Source organism: Pithys albifrons, chromosome 4 (genome assembly GCF_047495875.1).
Source record: "Pithys albifrons albifrons isolate INPA30051 chromosome 4, PitAlb_v1, whole genome shotgun sequence".
NCBI lineage: Eukaryota > Metazoa > Chordata > Aves > Passeriformes > Thamnophilidae > Pithys > Pithys albifrons.
Genome location: NC_092461.1, coordinates 27,532,779 through 27,548,090, shown reverse-complemented (window position 1 = coordinate 27,548,090; position 15,312 = coordinate 27,532,779). Strand labels below are relative to the sequence as shown.

Genomic DNA, 15,312 nt, shown 5'->3' with positions numbered 1-15,312 from the left:
ATGTTCCCATCATGTACGAGTGGTGAGGTGCCTTCTTTAAGCTCAGGAAAGGACTGGGACTCTAAAATGTTAAAGCTCATGTGCTGGTCTGCATGTTGGATTTCTGACTGAGTAAAAGTAAAATGCACTGCCCTGATTTGATCTCCTGCTGGGGCCACCTTCAGACTTTGCCCCTGTTGCTTAGGTAGCAATTACAAACATGTTTCCTTACCAGGCACCTGGGAGTTTTCTGATACTTTCATAATTTATGCACTGTAATACATTACAGCACTGATCTCTATTCATATGGACTTCTCCAGTGAGATGGCTCCATTCAAAATACTCCTGGACTAGATAATTTTTCTATAAAAAGCAGAGAGATTATGGATAATTATTTCCGGCTGTCCTCTCTGTGTCTTTTTTATTCAATTAAACAGACAGTGTTTGGTATATGAGTAAGAAATGTACTGTAACAGAAAATATGCTAGAAAGGAAATGATTACTAATCACTGCTTTTTGCCCAAAACAGCTAAAATGACCTACTTCTTTAGCTCATCAGCTGAACAAACTAGTGACTTCAAGATGTGTGAAACCATCTCTATTCTTTGGTTCCAAACAAAATTTTGTTTCTGTAATGAATTCAAGGAGCAAATATGACCTGGGCTGGAAGAGAAGCACACAAGAATTACTGTCATCCCACAAAGCAAAGACATGAATGGGAGGCAGACAGACAAAACTAAAACATTGTCTAACAGTTTATTAAATAAGCTTAATGATTTTAATATATGGAACTCAAGAAAGCATCAAGTAGGTTAGCATTTGTACAGGACATTCCAGTATATTTTAGGAGGTGAAATGTAGAACTACTCTGAAAATAAAACTATACTGTTGCTCTGGGCAGCAGGAAGATAAAAAGCTAGCCAGAGCTCTCAAGTGACCAATCAGATGGAAATTAATTACGGATGTAAGGGGCATGATTCAATATCTGCTGGAGTTAAAAAGTATGAACTACCTTATGAACACATAAAAAACCCCTAGATGGATATGCTTCTCTTATACTCCTTTAAACTACTTGGATGTTTCATTATTTCCAGGACTGAGCATAATTTTTGGACAAATAATCACTCTGTATGCTTTACAGTTAGTACTGTGAGACACACACTTGGTATTGAAACGGTTTAATTCAGGAAGCTTTAATTTTGGGGTGGCTTGTTTTTGCCAGGAATGAGAGGATGTAGTCCTCAAACATCAGCTCATGTGGAATTTTCAAACGGCAAGTTAAAATCACATATTTACAAGTGGCTTTGGGGATTCCCTTTTACTTTTCTCTGACTCAAGAACAGCACTAAAGGTTTCTTTCCCTTAAAAAACCCGAATCACTCTAAACTCTAAAAAATTAGGAACACTTTGCCAAGAAAATATCTAAAAATATGGAGTTGTAAGAAATATTCTTCCATAATTTCATCTACCAGTTGTTCTCAGACCCATGGCAAGGAGGAATGACGTCATTCCCCATAAAATCTAGTTCTAACAGGAAGAAATTAGTTACTGCCAATACAGTTATCTAAAACCAAACATATTCTCAGGAAGACAGAATTTAATACAGAATTAATGTTTCAAAATATATCCAGCCTGGATGGATTTCAAAAGTCACAGGACTTGCTGCAAAGAAAAGAACCCACTATGCAGATCTGCAGCTTACACCTAAGCATACACACAGGCTATGTCTAATTTGGCAAGTAATTCAGCTCAGGACAAGCAAACAAGTAAAACAAGGCAGCTGGTGTAAGGCCCCTGCAACTACAAGAGTTTCTGCTTCAGTCCAACTTTAGTCTGGTTGGGTGGAGCTCAAATATTACCCATCATGGACATGGTTTGAAGCTGTCTGATGGACCAACTACTGGTTCATCTGCAGATGATTAGATCTCCCTTAGGATGATGAAGATTTGGTGCTGTTATTCCAAAGACATGCTTAGGCAATCACAAACAACTCCAGCTTCTCAGTTTATCGTCCTGCTTTGCTTCAGGACATCATGCCTGTGGCATTTTAAATGATCTATGTGATGAAAGCAGGTTTGCCCTCTTGTAAGCCTTTGAACTTGCTCCTGTGTGCTCACAACGATGGCTGTACCAGCTCAAGGGCTGCTAGGTGAGACAAACAGCAGCTGTAGGAGGGAAAAAACCTCCAGCACCAACTGGGTCTGACTTTGTAAAGTCACCTCTGCAGTCAGGGGCTCTTCTACTCCAGCCCCACCCCACAGTTTGTCATCTGCCTATCAGGGATTTTCAGAGCTCACCTCCTGTTGACTCTCCAAATATGTGGAATAGTGCTTGGTCACGAGAACATTCTAGTGCAGGAGTCTCTGGGAAAGGGAAGCATTGCAGCACTCCTCTGCTGGCCACTGCTCCTCTGAGGATCAGATAGAGGTATCGGATTCCTCACAGGGTTCTCACCTTCCCAAAATATTTGCCAACCCTCCCTGAAGGGGGCAAGGTGAAGGTAACACAAACCTAAAGGCCCCAGAGAAACTCAATCACAACTAAAACTTGAAACCCCCCCTAAAAGTTTGAAAACGCTCAGAAACTTCTGCAAGGCGTTTCAGAAGGGGTTTGCTTTCTCATCTTTCCTCCATCCTTTTGCGTGGGTGTAAGGGCAGAGTGAGGTTTGTCAAAGGCCCTGGTTCTGAAGGCAGCCAGTGCCTCAGTCAGTGAGGACCCTCCTGCAAGCTCCCTTGGGCAACAAGCGCATTCACTTGCCCAGAGCTCATGCAGAGACCTTGAAATATGAAGATGTTGTATGGCAAACGTTCACCATTTCGTTATTTCAGGTGTTTGACCTGAAGAAGAGCTTGTGGGTCAGACAGCTCGGTTAGCGCCACGTTCAGGGCCCCCACCTTTCCTGCAGCTCCACGAGTGTTCCTGCATGGGGCCCGAAGCCCACGGCCAGGAAACGCCTTTCCGTGTCCCCGGCTGCTGGAGGAGCGCAGATGGGAGGGACGTCTCGGCGCCCACCGGGATGAAGGGCACAGGACAGGTGCCTTGCCTGACCCGGAGCGAGGGGCGCAGAGCGGCCGCTCCAGCGTCAGGAGGAGCCGCTCGGTGCCGCTCTTTCCCCCGCCGCCGGCCCGTCTGCCGAGCGTGTGTCAAACCCACGTGCTCCGGCAGCCCGCGCAGACGGGGAGCGGCGCCCCGCGGCCGAGCCCCGCCGCACCGCACCGCACCGCACCGCACGGGGACCTCCGGCGGGGCCGCAGCGCACGGCATCGCACGGCGGCCTGCGCCGTCCCCGCGGCGACAGCAGCGGGGAGGAGAAGGAGGAGAAGGAGGGCGGTGTTTCCCTGCGCGGCGCCGCGGCCGTCGCCCCGCCGCCGGCGAGCGTCAGGCGGGGGGGCCCCGGCCCGGCCCGGCCCATCCCCTGGCCCCCGCGCCCCGAGGATGGCACCGCTGCCCGCACGAGTGGCTGGCGGCGGTGTCCCTCCTCTTTTTTTTTCCGGCAGCGGCGGCGGAGGATCATTGTTGTGTGGGAGGAGGGCGGCGGGGATGGACTTGATCTCTCGGGTCTCCTGCTGAGGCGGCAGCACAGCGCGCCCCGCCGCCCAGCCAGCACCGCGCCGGGCAGGGAGGGACCGGACCAGCCCGCCGCTCGCTCCCCGGCTCTTTATTTTCAGGGGGCTCTGCTGCTCCTATCCCTCTCCCTTATCTCTCTTCCCCCCTCCCCCCCTCCCCTCCCGCACACACGCACAGGGACACGCACGCACCCTCCTCCGGTGCCCTTTCATCCTTCCCCCCCGCCGTCCTCCCGCGCCGGCTCCTGCCGCGGCAGATGCGCCGCGGGTTTCCACGCAGCTGGGACTATGGTGAAATTTCCAGCGCTCACTAACTACTGGCCCCTGATCCGGTTCCTGGTCCCTCTTGGCATCACCAATATCGCCATCGACTTCGGGGAGCAGGTAAGGCAGCGCCTCCTCCGGGAGCGACCCTCTCCCGCCCGCCCGCCCTCCCGCAGCGCCGGGCCGGCGGGGCTCGGCGCCTCCGCCGGGAAGGGAAGGAGAGCCGAACCGGGCAGAGCCGAGCCGTGTCGCGCCGTCCTGCCCCGGCGGGTACTGCGGCCCCTGCGCCGGCGGGGTCACAGGGCTGCCGGTGCCGCTGTGCCTGCCCCGGCGGCGGCCCGGCAGCACGGGCTGCCCCGGACCCCGCGAGATGCACAGGGAAGGATGGCGGGGTTTGGGTTGTTTTGGTGGGTTTTTTCCCCTCGTATTTCAGGATTATATAATCTCAAATTACATAATGCATTCGCCGGGGGCTGGTGTTGGTTTATCCCCGCGCTGACACGGCCGCTCAGGTGCAGCAGCCCCCAGCGCAGTGCAGCCCGGCGGCGGCAGCTGGAGCGGGGAGGGCGGCCGGGCTGCCGTCGCCGCCGAAGAGCGCCACAGCCCCCCCGCCCCGCGGCGCTGCCGCTGCCGCAGCGGTTCGGCCCCTGGCGCTGGCAGCCCCGGCCGCGGCATGGAGGGAGGAGGGCGGCATCCCGCGGGGAGCCGCTCCGCAGCCCCTCGGTGTGGGGGCGACTTCCCGGCGGGGCTCCATGCAGGTGAACCTCGGGCTGCGCCCCTGCCTCTGCCGGCGTTCTGTGCTCCTCAGTCCTGCTGCAGTTCTGTAGCGATGTTGGTGACCTAAGGCTGTCCCCTGTCATAGGCACCGAGAAGATACTCCGGTGTACTCGAACCCAGCATCAGCGTATCTCCCTGACGTGCAGCCTTCCCGCTTCGTCCTCCCAATCCCTGCTTGCAGTGTTTGCACTGAGAACATGTTCAGTGCTTGACATGCTCAATCCTCTGCCCGAGCTTTCCTCTCAGGGTGCTCGTTTGCCACTATGCTGTGGTGTGGGAAATCTCTGCTCTCGTGTTTTGGTATTTATGACAGTTCAGGCCTCGGTCTTGTGTTAGGCTGCACTATATAGGGCCTATCATTACATTTTAGTAGGGTGGTGTACACTACTACTTACTCACAAGTGTTAAGCTGGGCAGCCACAGTAGGTACTGCATCTCAAATAGCTTTATCCTCCCAAGCCACTCAGTTTTGCTAAGAAGCTCTTGTTTTCTAAGCAGAATAGACACTTGCTGCTGTACTCCTTGAGCAAAGACATCAGAAAATTAGTGGGTACTTTCAGGTATTTGTAAAGAGGAAACTGAAAGAAAAAATATTACAGTAGAAAAAAAAGCTAATAATCATGTTTGTCATGGCTGTGCCAATCATATTTTGATTCCTCATCCCTTAAATAAACTGTGATACTAAAAAATACAATTCCATCCTTGTCCAACAACTACATGCTTTCCTGCTAAGTCAGTCTTCTTTAAATCGTACTTGAGTGAGGTGGGTAAAGGAAAATCCAAAGATAAAAATTACCAGGGAAAAGGTGATTTAAATGCTAACAACTATGCCACCTTAATAACACACTGCACAAGTTAAATTGAAAGCAGTTCACTCAGCGAACTGAGTACGACAGGTGCATGGCTACACTTTGCTTTATACAAGGTCAGCTTGATTCAAGATCCATGTCAGCCTATAAAAAAGTATCCCTTGGCTTCAGTGTGCTCTGGACCAGGATTTCAAAAATTTGCAGGCAATTTTGTAAGGGAGAGGCTTTCTGTCTAGTTGGGTACCAGTGACATAGGAGGCATGTTAACATATAGATGATACATGTAAAGATTTATTTAAGCAACTTTGACAGTATTAGGAACAAAAATGTCTTAGAAAATGTGTTTTATTTCATAGCCAGGAGAGTTAGGGTTATCCCTTGTCTCAGATGGCAGCCTGGGAAGACGAATAATTGTGAAGGGAGAAATCTAGCCTGCTAGACATCTAGCTCCTTTCATGAGCAGAAACTGGAAAGATAGTTTTTGTACCAGCCTTACCTGCATGAAAATCAGGAGACCAAAAAAGGGACAAAGTTGATCCAGGTCTGAAGGGTTCCTCTTATAAGACAAAATGATAGCAATTTTATTTGCTGGTATATAATTCATGAAGTTGGTTTTTTACACTTGCAGGACATTACTGTTGGATTTGTGAGGCTGAAAATGCATTGACAGAATTGTAATAATTTTAATGTCAGGACTGAAAGGAAGCAACATAGAAGAATGGGTGTGGCAACAGGTAGCTCTGAAAAGACTACTGTACCTCCTTCTGTGAATGTGTGCTGCAGATAACAAATATTTCTAAGAATGATAAGAGAAGTAAAATTTGCATGAAGTAAAATCACCTGCTCTGAACAATACTGTAAAAGGCAGGAGAACTATAGGTCAGAAATAAGAGATGACCATAAAAAATGAGGGAGAGAATGGACCTTTCCTGACCAGGAAAGGGATGTTTAAGTAATGCTATAAATCATAAACCCTTTTGATGTGTGATATTCATACATTGCTTCCTCAAGTGGTGGAGAGTATTTGGAAGAAAGTGTTCAAAACAGAGCCTTTTTAACAAAACCTCATACTTTTAGATACCTGAGATTGAAAAGTGAGAAACAATTTCACCATTTGCGTTTGTTTGTTTGGGGTTTATTACCTTGAGAGGCTTTTCTGGGTGTTGGTAATTGTTGTCAATAGCAAACATCACTAGGAAATTACTAGATCCTTGGTATGGGGCTGTCTAGATTTCTTGCTACTTTAAGAGAAATTAACAGTAAGGCTAAAGAACATTTGCAGAACATAAGTTGAGACTGTCACCATTGTCCCATATAACATGTTTAGTTTACAGGAAGTAAAAAATGCTGATGCAGTGCTTAAGGACTAATAAGCTCAGCTCCTGCAGTCACTTCCGAACCTTTGGACACTAATCCAATAACGCCTTAGGACAAGGCTATATTACTCCAAACTAGTGAGCTGATCTCATTTATTCACCTCATAAAATCTCTTAGACAAATATCTGATTCTTTTTCCCTACTAAAAAAGGTAGTCCTGATGCATGACCAGGTAAATTACCAACATATTAGAGAGATAAACCGTTTCTAACCTATCTTCATTTTTTCCTTCTGCAACCCATTTCCATTACAGTGTTACATGGCTTTTATGAAATTAAGGACTACATAGCTTTCTTCTTAGAGTAAGGCCTTCAGCAAAATAGTGCTAAATATTTTGGCTAAATTTTCTTTCTCCACACAAATATGCCTTAGCTTAACACCACCAGAAGAGAGATGCTCACTTCTATTCCACTGTTGGGAGCATCTGACCCTGAGATCATAGTAATTACTGCTGTATCTAGAGCTCAGTTGTTGGAGGGCAGAGTTTACATTAAAAATCCTGTCTCTCTTGAAAAATGTTGTTGGATGCACTTGCTTGGAAATAAATAAATAAATGCCTCCCATGTGATGAAGCACAACACAACCTCAAACTCACCCAGCAAATAATAGCACGGTTACCCTGTGGGCTCAAAAATCTGTAACCACCCACACGGTTTCAGAGCTGCTCACATATATTGTGGTGGCTTGACCTATAATGTATGTGTGCATTTGCATCAGCATTGTTATAAATAAAGGGGGAATGCTGAGGAGTGCATTAGTTCACTAACTTTCTCAGAAATGCAGAACTGACCCTAAGCAGTGTCAAATATAATTAGCAAATGTGGCTGGTAACTTTCTCTCATGCTCATCGGGTGGCAAAGGCCGGGTAGAGAGCAGTATTTTGGTCTCAAGTCCTGTCTGAAGTAGTCCTTTTTCTTGGTTTAACTTTCTTGCCAGCCCCTGGATCCTGAGTTTCAGTTGCTGTCCCTCGCTGTTGGTTGGGAGGTTTAACTTGCCAACGTAACTGTTGCCTGTGCAGACATAGTGTTGCTCAGCAGCTTGCGGGACCCTGGAAACTGAACCCGAGCAAGCAGAGAGCCCTGCTGCTGCTTTCTCCTGAGGTCATTCGAGTGCTCTGGTCCTGCAGAGAGGTTGCCATACGTTGCTCATGATGTAGTGATTGGTATCAAACAGGCAAGCTGTAAAGGAAATGCTAAACATATTGTATTCTACATTATTTTGCAGTAATTGCTTTAAAACAAATTGGTTTTTTCTTGGATTTGACTGGGGGTTTTTTTGGTTTTTTTTTTTCTTTTTTTCTTTGTTTTTTTTTTTTTAACTTAAGAAAGTGTTGCCAGAAAAAGGGGACAAGTCATGAATAATGTATCAAAAAGAATTAGTGAGCTTATTGTCTGCCCATGCCATTTGCAAACTTAGTAGGGGGTTAAACATTTTGATTAATGCTTTATGAAGCTTGTTTTGGGGGTAAGTATTATTGTCTGGATGTTCAAAACAAGTAATGGGAGAGTTCACATTCCCAGCTGTTCAGCAGGGATTTGGGCCAAGTTGTGTAACCTTTCCGTGGCACAGTTTCCCTGCCTTTGAAGTGTGCCTGGACACCTACCTGTATGTAGATGTAATGAAAATTCATGTGTCAGAAGCACTCTTAGATGAAAAGTGCCGTATGAGTGCAAAGTACTCCTGTTATTGATGTTGTGAAAGGTCAGGGACTCATTTAAGTTGTGTAGAACTTTAGTACCATATAATATAATTTGTGTAGAACATGACTGTATGTTATTACCACAACCACATTACTAATAAGGTATGCTGATGGAAATGCCCTGTTTGTTCTAAATGAATGTGAGCCACACAGCCTTTTAAATTAAATTTAAATGAAATTGTGTTGAAGAAGCAAACATATACAGAGTATAATATCAACAGATTTTTTTTTGTTATTGTTTTCCATGGTAATATTTTGAAGGAGTTAATTTTTCCTGCAGAATTCACAAGTCAAATAGTCAAGGAAATAGCTAGGAATGATCACTGAAATACACCTAACTTTGCAGTTTAGAGTGAGCAAATCCAAGGGAGACCATCTATGAAGGATTAAAAACCATACCACACATACCTGAAGTAGTAATTTTTAGAATTTATACCCCAGTCCTGGGTCTGGAGACTTCCTCCTAAGCAGAGCCCTACTGCCTTAGCTCCTAAATGGTCATCTGCCAAGCACCGGGGGTTTTCACACCAGTGCTAAGTGGTCTTTAGACTACTCAGACAATTCTTGAAACTACACAAGTGATTAATTAGGCTTTTATGTCTGTGTTAGTTGCAGAAAGTGTTAGATACCAGGCATTGCATTCATCACTCATGCGGAGCATTTGCTGGTGTTTCACAGCAAGCAGTGCTACTAAGATCTGGGGAGAAGTCAAAGATCTCATAAAACATTTGGAGATAAAAGCCAAATTTCAACAAAGTGCTAATTTTCTTAAAGGTAACTAAGACACTTACTCCTGGCAGCTAAACCAACAAGTGTTTGCATTTTGTGGCTCATAAGGTACAAAATGAACAGGTTATGAAGGGCAGTGGGGCTATCACCACTGAAGATTTCACACGGTGCTAAAAATTATGAGAATGAACCTACTAATGAGGTGTCAATTCCTTGCAGTGCTCCACGTGTCCATAGTGTAAAATACATAATCTAAAGCTGGGATCTGTGTTATACCTTGTTTGTCAGTACCTTTCCTATTCTCTCCTTCACAAAACTCCAGGTGCCTGCCTCCCAAGACTGTGTCCGCTCAGCTCTAAGGACTTGTCTGGACTTTCTTACGCTTCATTGTTAAGAATTGGAAGGTTTTGTACTTGATGATAGCTATTTAACATGTCTGAAGGAGCTGGCTAGCCATAGACCTGTAGAGATAACCTATTTCCAGGAACGGTTGGAAAGAGGAAGGGAAAAACAACTCTGTGCAGCACCAACCAGCCGCTTGTTTATGAAATAATTTAATTAAGCCCAAAACTGTAAGTTCGGATTATATTTGCCCACCAGGTTGCTGGAAAATGAAACTTTGAGGTCTGTGGGATGCAAGCAATTCCCCATGCCAGAACTCTAACACATGCAGTAGGAGACAAGGAGCACTTAAAATTTTGTCAAGTCCCAGTTCCCAGTCTCTAGGCTGGAGGGTCCTCTCTGGAGATACTCCAGTCATAATATCACTGGACGCTCACTGAAAAAGGGTCACAAGGTAACCAAATGGTTCTGATGTTTACTTCAGAGATAGAGGGATTGGTTTCTCCTCCCTTTGCCAGCGAATATCTAGAACATTAAGACAGCATCAGGAAGGAGAGATGAAAATACCTCAAACCTAATTTTAAAATATGGTTTCAAAACTGAAATTTTGAAAGAGTTTTGGACCACTGTATTCTGCATCATGGAGAGATATCCCCAAAATACAGCTTTTGGTTTTGAGATGAACTGACACTTTGATTTTTTTGAGGGTTTTTCTTGTTTATTTCTTTTGGTTGCCTTTTCCTAAAACCAAGAAAGCCGATTTCTCTTCACATTTACTTTGGTCTGAGCTGATTTCTTTTTAATCTTTGCTTATTTTGCTGCTGTCTGAAGAACTTTGTTGTATACAAAGGCTTATATGACATGACCGATTTTATGACTGAAAAGAAGTGTCTTTTTCTATGCAAGGAGAATATACTCAAGAATCCGGCTTCGGAAGTGCAAATTCAATCTGATCCTATCTTGATCCTAGACAAGACATTTATCTCTCTTTGTGTGAGTTTTGTCAGTTCTAACATTGTGATGTGTTTCATAAGGCAAAGTTTATTCCTTCATGTTTGTAAAACATGGATGTAAGTTGCTGTACAAATAGAAAATTTAAATATATTTGCCAGCTCATGCAGAAAACTCAGTGTATAAAACTGAGCAATTCCAAACAGATTTTGCACTGCTGCTACTTTCAGAATTCTGTGATGTTTTTATATGTTATTGCTGAGCTCAATTCCAGTTTAAATGGCATATCAGAACAATGTGTTTCTCAAAAAAAAAAAAAAGGAAAATTTGTAATTGCCTTAGATTTTAACAAGTTAATCTAATTAGCTACTGGTACATCCACCTTTTTGTACTTGGAAACCTGTGGATTTTGGGGTGAGGGGAACAGGAGTGTTACTATGCAATTGGATCATCAGATTACGCTTCTTTCTCCTTGCTTGATTTTCTACTGACATGATGTTGCTGTATCTACTGTTTTAGGCACCACCACTGCCTTTTCAGATAACCATTAGCTGGAAAGTTAAAAAAAAAAAGAACTGCCGTAAGAGTAAGAGACCTAAATGATCCATGAACTTCAGCATCTGAAGCAGCAAAGCTCTGCAGTTATCCCATCCTCTGGTCTCCTCTGTGATATCACTTCTCATTCACGTTTTCCATGGAATTTCACTACTTTGTTTTAGGATTTTTCTTGATGTAATGCAGAATAAAAGAGCATAATAAAAGAGCATGAAACATTAACTAAGAATGATTTCAGGTGTAAATATTCATTCATTTCCAAAGAAGGCTGTTATTTGCAAAGTCACAGTTGATTTCCGTAGCCTTTTCATGAGCATTCTAGAAAAGGGCAATGGAAAAATACTGGAGAGTAAAGAGCAGTTTTTTGAGAAATAAGTGCCACAAGGGAGTGCAGTCTCAAGTGCCAATTTGATTGTTTTCCCTAAGATGATGCAAAAAATTCACTGTTCCTGATTTGGTAGGAGTATTACAGATGCAGAAAGTGTGGTCACTGTTGCCCAGCATGCCCAGTTTGCTTTACTGATGTAGTGGTTTAGCAAGAGTTCAGCTTTTAGCATGGGAAGAGAATAAACTGTAAGACACTACTTATTTTCAGTGTTTGCATCCATAGAATCCTGAGAGTGTATTTAGGGTTTTTTTGGCGTGGTCTGGGGTTTTTTTTTGGTTGTTTTTTTTTTCTGTTTGTTTTGTTTGTTTTCTTTTTTAGTTACCTGTTTTCAACTCCTTGTAAACACTCCCCAAGGTGCAGGGATCTGTGGGACTGAAGGTTCAACACACCAAAGCATGTGCTAGTATGTTTGCCAACAAATACATTTGAAAGGCTTTTGGCTGGAAGATGGCCTGTCTTCTGGCATTCTTACCAGTGTTTTGTACCTAAACGAGTGAACGAAGTCAGATACAGGCTCTACCTGAGCTTTCATGTGCTGGCATGGTTTTCACCTGTGCTGGCTGAAGAATGCATTTTGTGCTTGACAGCTGGGACTGATTGTTTTCCTTCATCAGGTCAGATGTGCAACATGTGTAGGTATAAAAGGTGCAACCACATGGCACCTACTGTTCTTCCTCTGGTTTTGTAATGATGGTGTTTGACATCTGCTTTCCTGAAAATACAGGGTTTATGTCTAGATTTTATTTGGCTCATTTTCCTATTCACTTCCTGTTCACCCCTCCTTAATTTTGCTGTGTATCAGTGACCAGTGTCTTATTTTTGTAACCTCTCTGTTAGTGTATGGTAGCTACTGTTCCTGCAGCCATGGGCAGCTAAGGTGAGGTAGCTCATCTATCTCTGGCAGCTTCCCTCTTCATGGCAAAGTCTTTCCTTGCCACAGCATACCAATGTGCTCCAAGAACTTGGCAGTCTTTGATCTCAGATACGCAGTCCTGCAGATGAAAGACAGATTCTTGCACAAGTCCACAGTTGCCATTTCTTCTGTCAGCATCTTACCAATTAAAAAGCCTCTAGCCCATTTGAAAAGAAAATTAGTTGTTAGCAGCATCACAGGGCGAGAGGACATTTCACATTTTTAGTTCTGGTGAGAGAGGAAAAAATGTCAGTTATGTAAGAGGAAAGATTATAGAAATGAAGCATTTATAGCTTGGATGGAAAAGGGAACTTGATAACCATCTGCAGTTGTAGGAACTATGGTGTGGCCATGAAGGAGAGGAAATAGGGAAATGAGGTTAGCTAGGTCACTGCTGTGTGGAGGAGAATGTGGCCAGGAGCAGTGAGAAAGATTGGGGCGATTAAACACAATGTAGACTGAAAAGGTTTCCAGATGATTTTCCAGTTAGAAAGCAGAAGCTGTTCCCTCTCACACACTACTTCCTTCTAAAATGTGTCACGGAGTGCTGTGCTTTAAACAATGTTAGAGTGGTGGTAGTGGTGGTGGTGACTTTTATATAGGTTCAAATTCGGTGAGTCACCAAAAGCAAAGACTATTGTGATCACTATAAAGTGCTGTACACGATGGGTCAAGTCTGAAGACCACATTTCCTGGTGAGGGAGACAAGCGGCTTGAGAACCACATCCTCTGCAAAGGTGTTCAGTGCATTCTAGAAGGGCAATGTGGTTATGGGCTTTTACTGATGTAAAATTAGCAAAAAGTGCAACTCAGAGGTGCTGAGTTTCTATTACTAATGATTAGCAGTCATGATCCAGTTTTCTTACAGCACTCTGTTTTTCCCATGCTGCCTCCAAGATACTGGGATGCAGATACAGAAAGCACTTGCTAGGGAAAGAAACCAGAGCTGCTAGCTAGTACAAGTATTGAATATGAGCCCCTGTCTTGTTCCTTTTAGAAATGTGTTCTGGAAGCAGCTGGAAGGTGCCCTTTGCTGCCCAGGTGAGCAATACACAGCACTGAGGTCTCCTCTGCAGAGCTGAGTGAAAAAAATCCAAACAAAATGAGCTTATCAAAATATGGGAACCTTTCCAGTACGAGCGAAGTGAAGCATTGTGGTGTCCTCAGCATGGAAGTAAAGGGAAATCTTAACTCTGCTTTTTAGCTGGAGGTTTGCTGGGTTTTTTAAAGGGCTTAAAGGCATAGTTGCTGTGAGACAAAACTTGGCTAGCATCGGGGCAAGCATCCAGGACATTTCAGATCCTGTGGTCTCATATGGTGTGTGCCCAGCCCTGCAGCCTTTCTTAACCCTTACTGTCTTTCCCATTCAGTTCTATGGATTCTTTGCTTGGTTCTGCTATGGATACTGGAGGTTATTAGTTACAGAGACATCTGTGTGGCTTTGTCACCTGACTGGAGCTGCAGTGCAGCTCCTCTCCCTAATTGCAACAGGCAGCCCATGCATTTTGCCCGCACTGTGTTACTGGCTGTGGTAACTTACTCCGTCAGTCCATCCTCCTTCCTCGCACTCTGTGGCATTTTGGAGATGACTTTGAATGTTAGAATTATTTGTAACTCACTGAGCCCAAGAGGCCATCTAAGGAAGTGAGTTCAATCCAGCCACCAACTCTGCCTGGCAGAATTGAAAATACCGGGAGATGTACTTGGAAAGGCGCTGGTTTTACCCTTCTGCATGGCCTGTGGTGGTGCTGAATAAATCTTCTGGGTGTTTGAATCATCCTCTTCATTAAATTTTAATTTTTGCCCTCTCTTGCCTATGGGTTTTTTGAAGCCCATCAAAATAACCCCAGTTTTCCATGGTTTTTTACAGTCACGGGGTCATCTCTGGTCATTTTTCTCTGCACTTGAGTAGCACATAACAACTGGTACCATGGGGCTCCAAATTTAGTGTGACAGCACTATCAGCTTTACCTGTGGTTGTGTTGGGATGTAACAATTTTTTAGTCTTAAGCATTTGCTTTAAAAGAGAGTGAAAGTCCAAACCACACAACATTTTTCAGCTCCTTAAGACACCAAAGGTAGTCATCCACTGAAAGCTTTCTCTTTGTCACCAGTAAATACATTTTTCACATGCTTCTTTAATACACACATGCACATGTACATAGCGTGTTATGACCAGGAGACTGCCTTTATAGGACAATTATGCACCAAGTGGTGCTAAAGGACTGTCTTGATTACTTACTGACTTCTATGCAAGGCAAAATGGTTAATGAAATAAGGAGAGGGGCTGTAACTGCACAGGTACCTGATATGTTGCTTATAGTTCAAGCTGCGTCCAGTTACATGTTGCATGTGCAAATGCTGGTTTTATTTTTGTATCCATGGTTTTCTACACGTATTTCATCTTTTCAAAGTGTAACCTTGAAAGCACTCCTGATCACTGCACCACTGTTCTTTATATACTTGTGGGCAGTTATTTTTCTTCAGAGTATTTTATTTCAAAGCATGAAAGCATGACGACCTTTCAGCATTCACAGTCTTGTTCTTATATGAGCTTTCTAAAATGCAGTCAACGGTCTACTGGTTAGGACATGCTCCAGCATTGTAATAGTCTCAGGAAGAGCTTTTGTCAGCAATGCCTTCTGGATCTAATATATAAGGAGTATATTTCTTTTCAGCTAACTGTGCAAAGGCCAGTCTTTCTTTCTTTAATAAATTTATGAGAAATCACAGCAGGTAGCCTGTTTGACATTTACTTATTCTAGGCTTGACCTGTTAGTGAGCTTTGAATTGCTGTCCAGAAAAGGCTAGTATCATTGTGGGCTAGGTTTTTCAAATCATGGCATGCCTTTTTTGTCAGCTGCAAGCTCCTACCAGGTTGTGGGTGGTTGCATCACTGAGGAGAAAATAGCTAGTGAAGGCACAATCATTGCCTCAGGATTTCATCAAGGAAACCTCATGTG

General features: G+C 44.2%; 1 protein-coding gene across 1 annotated transcript in view; it reads left to right on the top strand.

Annotated features, from left to right (window-relative positions):
- Positions 1–3,146: 3,146 nt before the first annotated feature.
- Positions 3,147–15,312, top strand: part of ANKH (ANKH inorganic pyrophosphate transport regulator) — a 107,784-nt gene continuing 95,618 nt past the window's right edge. The window contains exon 1 of the mRNA XM_071553714.1: positions 3,147–3,929. Coding sequence (XP_071409815.1) covers positions 3,834–3,929 — 96 coding nt within the window. The 5' untranslated portion in view covers positions 3,147–3,833. The remainder of the gene's footprint in view (positions 3,930–15,312) is intronic.